The 14367-nt window shown below is 37.8% G+C and overlaps 1 protein-coding gene across 1 annotated transcript in view; it reads right to left on the bottom strand.

The window, feature by feature from the left end:
- The window catches only part of LOC126457495 (putative ATP-dependent RNA helicase TDRD12), a 449051-nt gene extending 436588 nt beyond the window's left edge, over positions 1-12463 (bottom strand). Inside the window, exons 1-2 of the mRNA XM_050093799.1 lie at positions 12139-12463; positions 3747-3966 (exon numbers count right to left, since the gene is read on the bottom strand). Of these exons, the coding sequence (XP_049949756.1) occupies positions 3747-3959 (213 nt within the window). The 5' untranslated portion in view covers positions 3960-3966; positions 12139-12463. The remainder of the gene's footprint in view (positions 1-3746; positions 3967-12138) is intronic.
- Positions 12464-14367: the final 1904 nt, after the last annotated feature.

Below are 14367 nucleotides of genomic sequence, written 5' to 3'. Positions count from 1 at the left end.
TGTGAAGCTGCCCCAGGATAAGTTGCCTCCAAGTACTATTACAGGCCTTCTCGATGTCAAAAAATATACCTCGAAGGTGATGCCGGCATAGGAAAGACTATTGTTTAGCCGCCTCCAGGAGGATAAGGTTATCGAAGGTGGAGTGATACCTCCTGAACCCACACTAAAAGCGACTAAGGAGTTACCTGGCTTCTAAGGCCCAGACAAGGCAGCAGTTGACCATCCACTCCAAGGTCTTCCCCATGCAGCTAGTGAGGGCAACACTACAGTAACTACTTGGGCATGTACGGTCTGTCCCAGGCTTTAAAAGGGGAACTAAAATTGCCTCATACCACGAGTCGGGAAAGTGACCTGACACCCAGATGGCATTAAAAAGTGTGAGGAATATATCTTTGTTTTGCCTTGTAAGGTGCCACAGCATACTGTAATGCAGTCTGTCATGACCAGGGGATGTGGCAACCATGTAACCTTAAGAGTAGCACTGCAGGATCCAGCTCCCACATGGAAAATGGGCAATTGTAATCTTCATCAGAGGTGGACCGGAAGTCCAAACTAAACCTCTATGGCACTGGAAACCTGGATCCTGAGAGGCTGTTGCAGTAACTGTGGCAAAATACGCTGGCATAGTCTCGCCAATGTCTCATGGATTGGTTTGGAGAGTGCCGTTCCCCATTACAGCAGCCATGGAGCATCTGCCTTCTCTCCCAGAAATACTCCTGATGGTCTCCCAAACGACGGAACTTTTGGTGGAATGATTAATGGTGTTCAGGAACTGTTGCCATGACCTCCTCTTACTCTCTCGAATAATTCGACAACTCTTTGCACTCGCCACCTGAAAGGCTGCAAGATTCTCTGTAATTGGTCGACACTTGAACCTACACAGAGCCGCATGCCTGGTCCTGGTTGCAGAGCGGCATTGAGCACTCCATCAAGAGACAGGTTGCCTCTTCTGTTGTCCCGTGGACTGTGGAATGAATGCTGCAGCGGCGTGGTGGTTCATTTTAGTAACACGACACCCATGCCTCGACATTCAAACAATGTTCAAACTGCGCCAATTGACATTTTGAGGGAGCACTTTCTTGGAAGAGCTGAGCAACATATTGCTTCCTCCCACATATATCTCATGTAATGACCACAATGAAAAAATTCAGGAAATTAGGGCCAATAAATAGGCTTACTGACAATCATTCTTCCCCATGTGCCTTTCACGAGTGGAACAGGGGAGGGGGTTGAGGAGGAGGGGGGGGGGGGGGGGGGACAACCATAAGTGTCCTCCATTGCTCACTATTAGGTGGCTTCTGGAGTATGATGTATATGTAGATACAGTAGCAGCTAGAGCTAATTTTCTGTGAAGTATGCACAGCATCAGGAAAGAAAATCATTGTTGCCTTCTTATTCACCTCACAGCAACTTGGCTGGGTCAAAATCACGCAAGAAAGCACATCTGGTGGGACCTGCAAGCGAATGGCCAGCTGAAAGTGCCAACTGGCAAAAGAAACATGCTTATGTATGGTCTGTCATGCAGGGTCATTCAATTACGGCTTTATCAAAGGTGCAAAGCTAATATTTACTTACTGCAAATACACCGATTATCTTCAAGAAATGAATAGTGACATAGGTAAAGACTATGTTTTTGCGTTTATTATGTGGTTTAGAAGAGGGTTCTGTGATTGTCATGGATAATTCCAGTTATCATTTGAGAACAACAGAAAAAATTCCTAGCTGAAGCACAGAGAAGGAAGAAATCACACAGTGGCTAGAAGAGAAAAGTATTTCCATTTCAGGTCACTAAACAAAAGCAGAGATGGTGGTGGAATTCAGGCACCAAAATATGAATAATCAATAGAATTTCATAGCCTAACAGCAGAAATGGGTCATGACGTTGTAAGTTTACTAATACAAACCCATAGAAAATATATGGACACTAGTAAAAAGAAAGGTTACATCAAGAATGAAAGATGTGAAGAATCTACATGAGGAAGCAATTGATGATGTCACAATGTACCACTGGATTAACAATTTACACCATGCTGAAATTCTACTAAAAAAAAAAAAAAAAATAGAATTTCTGAAGGCAGGCATCCAACGAAAGTGCACTGAAGGTATTGTCATTACTTCAAATGACTCCTCAGTAAGTCAGTATTCAGAGCAATAAATCCCATCCCTTCCGTTTGCTGTCCTCTTCTCTTTCCTCCCCCTCCCCAATTATCAGTACAAAGCAGAACAGCCGCCAAACCTGACTGTGCTGTCATGTTCTTCAGTGTTACTTGTGGGGACCAGAAGACCAGGGGCAGTCACACACACAGTATCAAATTACACTGGATAAAATGACTTCAGAAATCAGTGAATATATTATTCCAACAGAATCAATCATTTTTTATATAATTATATAGCAATATAGGTTGCAATGTATTCCAAACACATTTTAACAAAAGAATAAGAGCGTCAAATAGTTTACTGCCTAAACCAATAAATATCATTTAACTTAAAACAGGCATCTTGTTATTTATTAATGCACATTTTTTACCCTGAACTCTAAAACAGTTACCAAAAACTACATTAATCAACACCAAATTTTACCAATTTGTTGGTAGAAGACCCCAACTCTCCTTTTGTTAAGCCATATTCCATTCCCCCATTCTCCCAAAACCCCTCCCCCCTTGACCAACTTCTAGAATCGCCCCTGCAGAAGACTTGCGTCTTTTGTCTTGTAGCGATGTTAAAATTAATGTGCAACCTCAGGGAATACTTGAATGATCACATAATCAAAACTGAAATAGTTTTATAGTTTAACAGATGAACATTAATAATGTATATGGCTGTAATATACCTTCTAAACACACAAGAATACATTAATATGAAGGGGCTGCTATCTCACTACAGTGTTTTCAAAGCATTTTCTTGGTGTATGGATTTGATACCATAATGAAGTGTTCAAAATAAGTCACTGACAGCTTCTGATTATAAAATCATTCTTGAAATGTGCTACCTAGCGATTTCAGGCATCATTTTCAAATGAATGCCTTGTAATGCACTGAGCATACAGACAGCATTATCTGACAGCATAGTTCGCTTAGATCGGCTAGACATGTGGGCCAAAGGCTGCCAACTCATGGCAACTGAGGTGTGCAGTGAGAAAACAAGTGGGTGAAACATGCATGAAAGGTGGAGGGGGTGCCTTCTCCACTTACCCTTCCAGCTGCCACTTTCGTAGCTCCCTACTATATGTATAGTACAAATTTTGTTGAAACTGGATCAAAGGCTTTCCCAAAATGTATGAATTTGAGGCAAATTGGTAAGTCATCTAATTGCTGCTTTCTACAATTTATTCACAACTTTGTGATCAAATTTTGTAACCTTTTGCTCTGTTTCAGTATCTACAGAATGCTCTTTCCCATTGATTAACAAGAAAGTTGTAATATTATACTCCATACTGTACAGACCAGTTAAGGTAAATGTGCCTAAAATGTCTTCTTTCAGTCACCGCCCTCCTCCCTAAGCCTTTCTTACAAAAGTATCAGTTCCTATATATCACACTAGAGTTTACTTTTACATAATGAGATGTTTACTGGTCTACAAAGATAAAAAGATCTGTATTGAAAGTCAGACATTTATAGAGAAACTAGGAGTCAGGATTTACCTCAAATTAGACTTTTTTTTATGGAGTGCAAGAAAATACCTAACATGTAAGTCAGATCAAGCATAAAGCATATTACAATTTTCTAACACAGCTTAGCAAATCATACCTCTGCTTCTTTTGGTAGGAAATGATCAGATGCTTTTGCCTGACTGCAGCGGATTGACAGTATTTCTTCCTTCACAAGGAATTCTTTACGCTGCTCAGACATGTTTATGTCGTTAGGGTCCATGACCCAAAATGCTGAACTGCTAATCATGTCACCTAATACTACTTTCTTAGCATCCGATGGCAATTCAGCAATGATATTACGCTTCTCCATGTTAACTCTGAAACAATATTGTTATAATTAGTCCTCAAGCACACAATTATTTTCAGCTTACATAAAAATGTATAACATGCAGAAGCTTTACAGTGTATCTGAGCTACATATAGGTTACTTCAGTTTTCCACATTTAAACACAGAAGTATGAAAAGAAAAGGGAGGGGAAGACAACTGGCCCACAAAATGTAGAAGAAAGATAGTGCAGACATAGGTCAAATTGTTAGTTCATTATTTCCACATTGCTTCCAGACAAACTTGACAACATTTTAATACCACTGACAGCAAAAGAACCCCATGAAGAAATACTGGAATGTGAAACAAGAAGGATACAAAGTGTTCATTTAAAATAGCACTTATTTTAAAGGAAAATGAAGTGAAAAGAAAAGAACAAAAAGTAAGTTACTCAGATACCTGAGCCAGGTGTTAAATTAAGTTACAAACTAGTAATAAACCATGGTTAAATTAGCATCAATCTCTCACTGAAATTTTAGTTTTAGTACTTTCAAGTTTTCAGCAATAAAGTAACTCTCTTCTTACAAATTAACAAAGAGAACTAGAGGACTACAAAATAATAAGCATGCCAGTTCCAGTGGACGATTAAGGACATAATGTACAAGGTAGCAAGCAGCACTGACAAATTATTTTTGCATTGCTTCAGAACAATGATACTAAAAGTTCTAAAAACTTCCTACAACCCAGGATCCTTTTCTATAATTAGCATTGAAAACAAAGGCACACTATCTGCTGATGCCAGTATTGATTGATATCCCTCTCCTCAAGTGATTAATTCTCATTATAAGCTGCAAACATTGTAACATAACTCTTCTTACGCATCAGTTACTTCTACGATTTGCATTTATCCTTATCCCTTGTGGCGTTGCTGGTCTCCCATTGGGCACCTACCTAGGTGCGGATAGGGGAATGCTCACCAGATACGGTGGATATCCCGGAAATAAAATGCTGAGATGGAGCAAAACTAATGGCTGCCTTGTACCTTGATATTGGCTTATTAAAGGCTAAAGGAAGAAAACCTTGAAAATAAATTACCTGGTCCCTAAGGTTGGCAGTTGTCTCAAAAAATTAAAATGTAAAAAAACCTAATACTATGCCTCAGAAAAAAAAACGAAATCTTGAATGACAAACTGGAGAAGAAACAAAGGAAATGACATTTGGATGCTAAATGTGCAAGATATCTACACAAAACTGAATATATTACCAACAGAACTTTACAGGTTCAAAATGGACGTTGTCATAGTCTGTGAGACCAAGAGAAAAGGTGAAGAAGAGGAACTTGGTAATTATGAACATACTTGGAATGAGGCATCCAAAGTGGTAACAGTCAAAGTAGGAGTCTCCATTATGACAAAGAAAGAACAGAAAAGGAGAATCAACAATTGGAAATTTATTGATGAATGTACTATTGTGGTAAAAATTCCTATTTGCCTGGGAAGTTATAATTATTGGTGTATATGCACCCACGAATGATGCAAGAGACGAGGAGAAAGATACCTACGGAAACTACAGAAAAAATACCAAGGAGGAAAGAACTGACTGTCATAGGGTATATGAATGGAAGAGTAGGAATTAGATAATCATGTCCAACAGTGGAGAAAGATGGAGGAACAGAATGTAATGACAATGGAGAATGATTGATTGAAATTTGTGAACAGTTTGGACTGAAAATTACCAACACATTTTTTAAATAGAAGGCTATCCATAAATATACTTGGCAACAGAATACTAGAGAACTTTGCTCTATAATAGATCGTACTATCATTAGTCAGACAAGCAGATTCAAGGCAGCAGATGCTAGATCTTATATGGGAGCCCAGTGTGTATCACACAGTTATCTAGTAAAAACGAAGAGCTTTTGGCCATGGAAGAATGCAAAGAATTATTCTAAAAACATTAAAACGAACTGTGCTCAGAAAGCTCAAAACATACACTTCAATACTGACAGCCTACAAAATGAAAGCATATGAACATTCTTTGCTGCCAGAATGGAAATAAGATTGGGAGAAACATTTCAACGAAGTACACAGGAAATATATTAATACATAAAATCCAGTGTTCTAAATATAGCAACAGAGGTGCTGGGAATAAGAAGAAACAACCACAGCTGTACAGTAGAACGGTTGTCAGAGGAAATCGAGGTGTCAGTTACAGAAAAGAGGACTGCATTTAACCAGTCATTGAATGATAAATTGGATAAAGTGATTAAAAAAATAATGATAGCAAAAAATGAAGCATGGGAAAGGATATGTACACATGTGTACATGGAGATTCAGTATCCAAGGAAATGAAGATGGGCTATATTAAAACAAACTGGGATTTGGGAGAGCGAAAGTAGTGCGGTCAGTGGTCAATATTAAAAGGACAGGAGACAAAAACCTAAACCAATCTTCAACTAATAACACCAAAAGAATGCGAAGAATATTTCTGGAAATTATTAAATGAGGCTAGAGTATATGGAGGAAGGAACAGTAGAAGAAAAGGAACAGAAAGAGGAGGAGATCCAAACTTTAGAAAGTGAAATGAGTAAGGTATTAACAACAGGGAAGAGTGGCATATCACCTGGAACATATGGTGGTGACAAAATTGTGAAATTAATAAGATGGTTCTTAAATAAAATGTTACATGGAGATTCAGTATCCAAGGAAATGAAGATGGGCGATATTAATACTATATTTAACAATGGAGATTTCAGAAGTTGCTCAAACTATCGAGGAATCTGTGTTATAAACATGTTAACGAGAATTTTTGGGAAAATGATTAAAATAAGCAAGAAATAAATTTTAAAACCCAGGAAGAACAATGTGGTTTCACAGCTGGTAGATCAAGCGTAGACCATATTTTCACATTACAACATATCTTGTAATGACATATCTTGTGATGACATCATCATCATCATCATCATCAACATATCTTAGAGAAACATAGGGAAAAATCAAAAAACAAAAGATTAATTTTTGTAGATATAAAAAAGGCAAATGATACTGTCCTGAGAAAACTACTTTGGAGAGTGTTACATACATTGAACATAAAGGGTCCTTTAATTAAAATAACACACAAAATATATACAGATAACATATGTCAAGGGAAAATTGGTAGTACACATCCACAGAAATTTAGAACAAGCAAGAGTCTGTTACAAGACTGGCCCATTTCACCAACATTATTTAAAATCTCTATAGGCATAAGTCTTAAGAGATGGCCTTGTAAATGCAACAGATGTGATTCGAAATCAGAGATGGAGTTTCTTCACATCATCTACTGTTTGCTGTAATCTAGCAGTTATAGCAGAAAACAGAGATATAACCAGTTAGCAATGGAATACAGAAACTGGTGATTGAAGATTAATTACTGTACCAGAAAACAGAATACCTCACTAATGATCCAGATGACTTTGACATAGAGGGTGAGAAAATTAAGAAGGTCACTACTTTCCGCTATTTGGGATCCATTTTAGAGCTGGAGGAAAAATCAGAGCTAGAACAGTGGAAGTAAGGTTATTGGGATGTTCAGCTCAATCTTGAAGCGAAAATGTAATAAACTGAACCAAAAAATCGCATAAAAATCGATACTAGAGAGCATAGATATGTACGGAGTGGAGACTTGGATAATAATCTGAAACATGTAAGAAAACTGCAAGCAGTAGAAATAGACTTCTGATGAAGGTGAGAAAAAAGGACACAACAAAATAGTAAAGACAATAGAAGTAAGAGAAAGAATACATGACACAATGGATAGAAGGAAGTTACAATGGTATGGCCATGTAAGAAGAACGGAGAACGGAGGAAACCAGAATACCAAAAATGATCCTGGAATGGGAACCAGAGGGAAAGAAGAGAGGAGGTCACCCTATGACCACCTTGTTCCAAAATGTACAATTAACAATGAGAAGACCTGAGGCAAAGGAGCAAGACTTACAACACAAACACCTGGAAAGAAATCGTAAGGAGATAAATTAAGATCTTATCTAGGCCCCTAACACATAAGAACCACGAACCATGGACCTTGCTGCTGGTGGGGAGACTTGCGTGCCTCAACAACACAGATAGCCGTACTGTAGTGGTTCCTGAAGAGGAGCAGCAGCCTTTTCAGTAGATGCAGGGGCAACAGTCTGGATGATTGACTGATCTGGCCTTGTAACACTAACCAAAACGGCCTTGCTGTGCTGGTACTGAGAATGGCTGAAACCGAGGGGAAACTACGGCCGTAATTTTTCTCGAGGGCATGCAGCTTTACTGTATGGATAAATAACGATGGCATCCTCTTGGGTAAACTATTCCGGAGGTAAAATAGTCCCCCATTCGGATCTCCGGGTGGGGACTACCCAGGAGCGTTGAATGTCAGATCCCTTAATCGGGCAGGTAGGCTAGAAAATTTAAAAAGGGAAATGGATAGGTGAAAGTTAGATATAGTGGGAATTAGTGGAGTTCGGTGGCAGGAGGAACAAGACTTTTGGTCAGGTGAATACAGGGTTATAAATACAAAATCAAATAGGGGTAATGCAGGAGTAGGTTTAATAATGAATAAAAAAATAGGAGTGCAGGTAAGCTACTACAAACAGCATTGTTAACGCATTATTGTGGCCAAGATAGACACGAAGCCCATGCCTACTACAGTAGTACAAGTTTATATGCCAACTAGCTCTGCAGATGACCAAGAAATTGATGAAATGTATGATGAGATAAAAGAAATTATTCAGGTAGTGAAGAGAGACGAAAATTTAATAGTCATGGGTGACTGGAATTCGACAGTAGGAAAAGGAAGAGAAGGAAACATAGTAGGTGAATATGGATTGGGGCTAAGAAATGAAAGAGGAAGCCGCCTGGTAGAATTCTGCACAGAGTATAACTTAATCATAGCTAACACTTGGTTCAAGAATCATGAAAGAAGGTTGTATACATGGAAGAACCTTGGAAATACTATAATGTTTCAGATAGATTATATAATGGTAAGACAGAGATTAAGGAAACAGGTTTTAAATTGTAAGACATTTCCAGGGGCACATGTGGACTCTGACCACAATCTATTGGTTATGAACTGTAGATTAAAACTGAAGACACTACAAAAAGGTGGGAATTTAAGGAGATGGGACCTGGATAAACTGAAAGAACCAGAGGTTGTACAGAGTTTCAGGGAGAGCGGGAGAGCATAAGGGAACAATTGACAGGAATGGGGGAAAGAAATACAGTAGAAGAAGAATGGGTAGCTTTGAGGAATGAAATAGTGAAGGCAGCAGAGGATCAAGTAGGTAAAAAGACAAGGGCTAGTAGAAATCCTTGGTTAGCAGAAGAGATATTGAATTTAACTGATGAAAGGAGAAAATACAAAAATGCAGTAAGTGAAGCAGGCAAAAAGGAATACAAACGTCTTAAAAATGAGATCGACAGGAAGTGCAAAATGGCTAAGCAGACATGACTAGAGGACAAATGTAAGGATGTAGAGGCTTATCTCACGAGGGTTAAGATAGATACTGCGTACAGGAAAATTAAAGAGACCTTTGGAGAAAAGAGAACCACTTGCATGAATATCAAGAGCTCAGATGGAAACCCAGTTCTAAACAAAGAAGGGAAAGCAGAAAGGTGGAAGGAGTATATAGAGGGTCTATACAGGGGCGATGTTTTTGTGGACAATATTATGGAAATGGAAGAATATGTAGATGAAGATGAAATGGGAGGTATGATACTGCGTGAAGAGTTTGACAGAGCACTGAAAAACCTAAATCGAAACAAGGCCCCGGGAGTAGACAACATTCCATTAGAACTACTGGCAGCCTTGGGAGAGCCAGTCCTGACAAAACTCTACCATCTGGTGAGCAAGATGTATGAGACAGGTGAAATACCCTCAGACTTCAAGAATAATATAATAATTCCAATCCCAAAGAAAGTAGGTGTTGACAGATGTGAAAATTACCGAACTATCAGTTTAATAAGTCACAGCTGCAAAATACTAACACAAATTCTTTACAGACTAATGGAAGAACTGGTAGAAGTCGACCTCGGGGATGATCAGTTTGGATTCCGTAGAAATGTTGGAACACGTGAGGCAATACTGACCTTACGACTTATCTTAGAAGAAAGATTAAGGGAAGGCAAACCTACATTTCTAGCATTTGTAGACTTAGAGAAAGCTTTTGACAATGTTTATTGGAATACTCTCTTTCAAATTCTGAAAGCGGCAGGGGTAAAATACAGGGAGCGAAAGGCTATTTACAATTTGTACAGAAACCAGATGTCAGTTATACGAGTCGAGGGACACGAAAGGGAAGCAGTGGTTGGGAAGGGAGTGAGACAGGGTTGTAGCCTCTCCCAGATGCTATTGAATCTGTATATTGAGCAAGCAGTAAAGGAAACAAAAGAAAAATTCGGAGTAGGTATTAAAATCCATGGAGAAGACCTAAAAACTTTGAAGTTCGCTGATGACATTGTAATCCTGCTACTTGGAAGAGCAGTTGAACGGAATGGACAGTCTTGAGAGGAGGATATAAGATGAACATCAACAAAAGGAAAACGAGGATAATGGAATGTAGTCGAATTAAGTCGGGTGATGCTGAGGGAATTAGATTAGGAAATGAGACACTTAAAGTAGTAAAGGAGTTTTGCTATTTGGGGAGCAAAATAACTGATGATGGTCAAAGTAGAGAGGATATAAAATGTAGACTGGCAATGGCAAGGAAAGCGTTTCTGAAGAAGACAAAATTTGTTAACATTGAGTATAGATTTAAGTGTCAGGAAGTTGTTTCTGAAAGTATTTGTATGGAGTGTAGCCATGTATGGAAGTGAAACATGGATGATAAATAGTTTGGACAAGAAGAGAATAGAAGCTTTCGAAATGTGGTGCTACAGAAGAATGCTGAATATTAGATGGGTAGATCACATAACTAATGAGGAAGTACTGAATAGGATTGGGGAGAGGAGGAGAGTGTGGCACAACTTTACTAGAAGAAGGGATCGGTTGGTAGGACATGTTCTGAGGCATCAAGGGATCACCAATTTAGCATTGGAGGGCAGCGTGGAGGGTAAAAATCATAGAGGGAGACCAAGAGATGAATACACTAAGCAGATTCAGAAGGATGTAGGTTCCAGTAGGTACTGGGAGATGAAGAAGCTTGCACAGGATAGAGTAGCATGGAGAGCTGCATCAAACCAGTCTCAGGACTGAAGACCACAACAACAAACAACAACAACAACAACAACAATGTAACATGTAATAATTTCTGTTTATTTGTTATGTTGCGGAAAAACCTCTCCACAGAGGAAAGTCTCAATAAATAAATAATTTATCATCATACTGGGGTGCCTTACGTAAAGCACCTTTTAACTAATTCTTAATTTAGGAAGAAGACTATTACCCTTGCATCAGCCTTCAACCTGAATACACATCCTTGTCCTATTCTGCACCACTGATCAGTCAGACACTATGCAACAGTCAAATTTTGCTGATACTGCCCATGAAAATCTGTAGTGCACTACCAGTGTTCAGCCTCTACCAGTGGAGCTATTTAAAGCAAAAAGTATTGAGTGATTGTGGATCAATTCTTTCTACTGGCAGAATAATTACTATTACCCGACTTATTTCACTGTTGTTTTATTCAAATGTAATACTGCAACAGTTCATCCAATCCTAACAGGTAAATAACACAGACCTAGCAATAAATATTGATATATTTTCCTTATGTTACACTCACAGTTACTCTATTGTCACACAGTGATTCCTGGATTAATAATCTACTAGTACTACTACTACTACTACTACTAAATTCTTGTTCTTATGTGCTTATTATAATACATCTTCGTACTTAAATGGTTGATTATTTTTATGTATCAGCAGCAACCTGTCCACTGTGCATCCATACATCCATGTAAATATGAAGAACACCTTAACAGTAAATTGCAAATGGTAACTTTTTTCCCTGTGCATGTACCATATAAATATCAAGAGATAGTTCACTCGTTGTTATGTATAAGTAAAGATTAAGCACAAAATTAAAATGCTGCTGTTTACTAACAAATGTCACGCAGCTACTGCGAAAATTACCAGTAATATTCAAGCTTTTTGTTGTTTGTTTCTTTTACATAAACTGTTTACAGTTCAATATTACAAAATGATAAATTTATGTGAACTATAACAACAAAAATATGTATACATACTATAACATGTGTATTACCTCAGCAAGTTTCAGTTGGTAAAAAGGTCCCTCTATAAAACAGAGATTCTGTCTCTATTCGAGGTCACCGCAGGTAACAGTCAGGTTTTGTGGAAATGTTAAGTATTAGATTTCAATATTTTTCGCTCTTAACACAGCACTATTACACAAAGCAAACTACAAGAGTACAACTGACATAAACTGAAAAGACGTTGCCCGTTATTTGTTCATTATATGTGAACGAACATAAGTACTATGATCACTGTTCCACCAACCATTATACATTTCAAAACCCAGAACGTACCCACCCAACTTTCATATTTACCACCAACACCACACATGCAACACGCCGGCCGCAATGTGCTACCAAACATCATCCACGAAAGATATGCATTAAGCTAGAGCTCGTAATTTCCCGCAAAATTTTTACCAACAATAATATAAGGTTCTTACAAAAGGAAAAAGCTTTTGCAGGAATTTTTACTGACATAGAAAGCCAGATCTTAAAAAGAATGCGCACAAACATAACTTTATTATTATATTTATTCGAATTGCGCTATTTCAGACTGCACAAAATAATTAAAACCTTGATTGTCTTTCCTGTGTGCCCATATTTCTGTAATTCTTTTGATATAAACTTGTTTTCTCACTTCAGACCAACTTGTCCCAGACTTCTTTGTCAGCTTTTCCTCTTGTCACTTTGCCATAATTGAACATTAGATCTTAAAGTCAAGGCCAATTCACACTGTCCGTCACGGCGATGTCACGTCAAGGTGTATTCTCATTGTCCATCACGTCAAGTCAGTTTTGTTCTGGATATCATTACACTACATTAATAGTTCTTCCATAGATCCTGAATACGATATTTCGTAATTATGTGGAACGTGTCACTTTAACATAAGTTTTCTTTAGCAGTATAATAAGAATAATTGTTATTATTATTTTACAGTTGCCACTTCCTTTACAAAAATTCATCTATTGTGTAGAAGGAGACGTCATTTACAAATTCTTTTAATTTGTTTCCAAATGCTCATTGGCTATCTGTCACACTTTTAAAGCTATTTGGCAAATGATCAAAGATTTTTGTGGCAGCATTATTCACCCCTTTCTGTACCAAAGTCAGATTTAACCCAGAATAGTGAAGATCGCCCATTCTTCTAGTGTTGTCTTCACTGCTACATTTGAGTTGGGATGGGTTATTGATAACAAATTTCACAAGCGAATATATAGTACTGAGAATATCCCAGGTTCTTTAAATAAATGTCTGCAAGGTGATCTTCGGTGGGCTCCAGTTATTATTCTTTTGTTGCAATTAAAACTTTTTCTCGTAATGATGAATTAGCCCAAAATATGATGCCATATGAAAGCACTGAATGAAAATAGGCTTAGTAGGCTAATTTCCTGATACGTTTAACACCAAAATTTGCAATAACCCTAATAGCATAAGTAGCTGAACCTAACCATTTCAGCATATCATAAATATTTTCTCATCAATGCACAAACCCAGAAATTTTGAATATTCTGCCTTAGCAATACACTTCTGTTCATAGTCTATATTTACCAATGATGTTACGCCATTTACTGTGCAGAATTGTATACACTGTGTTTTCTCAAAATTTAGTGAGAGTCCATTTGCAGAGAACCACTTTATAATTATCTGAGAGACATTATTTACAATTTCCACAGCTTATTCTTGTCTGTTGGGTGTGATTCCTATATTTGTCTCATCAGCAAAAAGAACTAGCTTTGCATCTTCATGAAAATAGAGTGGCATATCATTAATATATATTAAGGGCAATAGAGACCCTATATTGCAACTTATAGGACACCATTCCTGATACCTCCAGACTCTGCTGATTTTTGGAAATATCTGTAGTATTTATTTCAATCTTCTCCATTCTTCCAGTTAAATATGAATTAAACCATTTGTGCACTGTCCCACTCATACCACAATACTTAAGCTTATCTAGAAGAATTTCATGATTCACACAATCAGAAGCCTGTGAGAGATCACAAAATATCCCAATGGGTGACGTTCAGTCATTCAAAACATTTAATATTTGATCAGTGAAAACATATATAGCATTTTCTGTTGGAAAGCCTTTCTGAAAACCAAACTGACATGTCGTTAATACTTCATTGCTACAGATATGTGATGCTACTCTTGAATACATTACTTTTTCAAGAATTTTGCATCAAGTTGTCAGAAGTGAGACTGGGAAGTAGTTAGCATCAGACCAATCCCCTTTT

The sequence above is a fragment of the Schistocerca serialis genome, chromosome 2 (assembly GCF_023864345.2).
Source record: "Schistocerca serialis cubense isolate TAMUIC-IGC-003099 chromosome 2, iqSchSeri2.2, whole genome shotgun sequence".
Lineage (NCBI taxonomy): Eukaryota > Metazoa > Arthropoda > Insecta > Orthoptera > Acrididae > Schistocerca > Schistocerca serialis.
The sequence above is the reverse complement of the archived record's forward strand: the minus strand, read 5'-3'. Positions and strand labels throughout refer to the sequence as shown.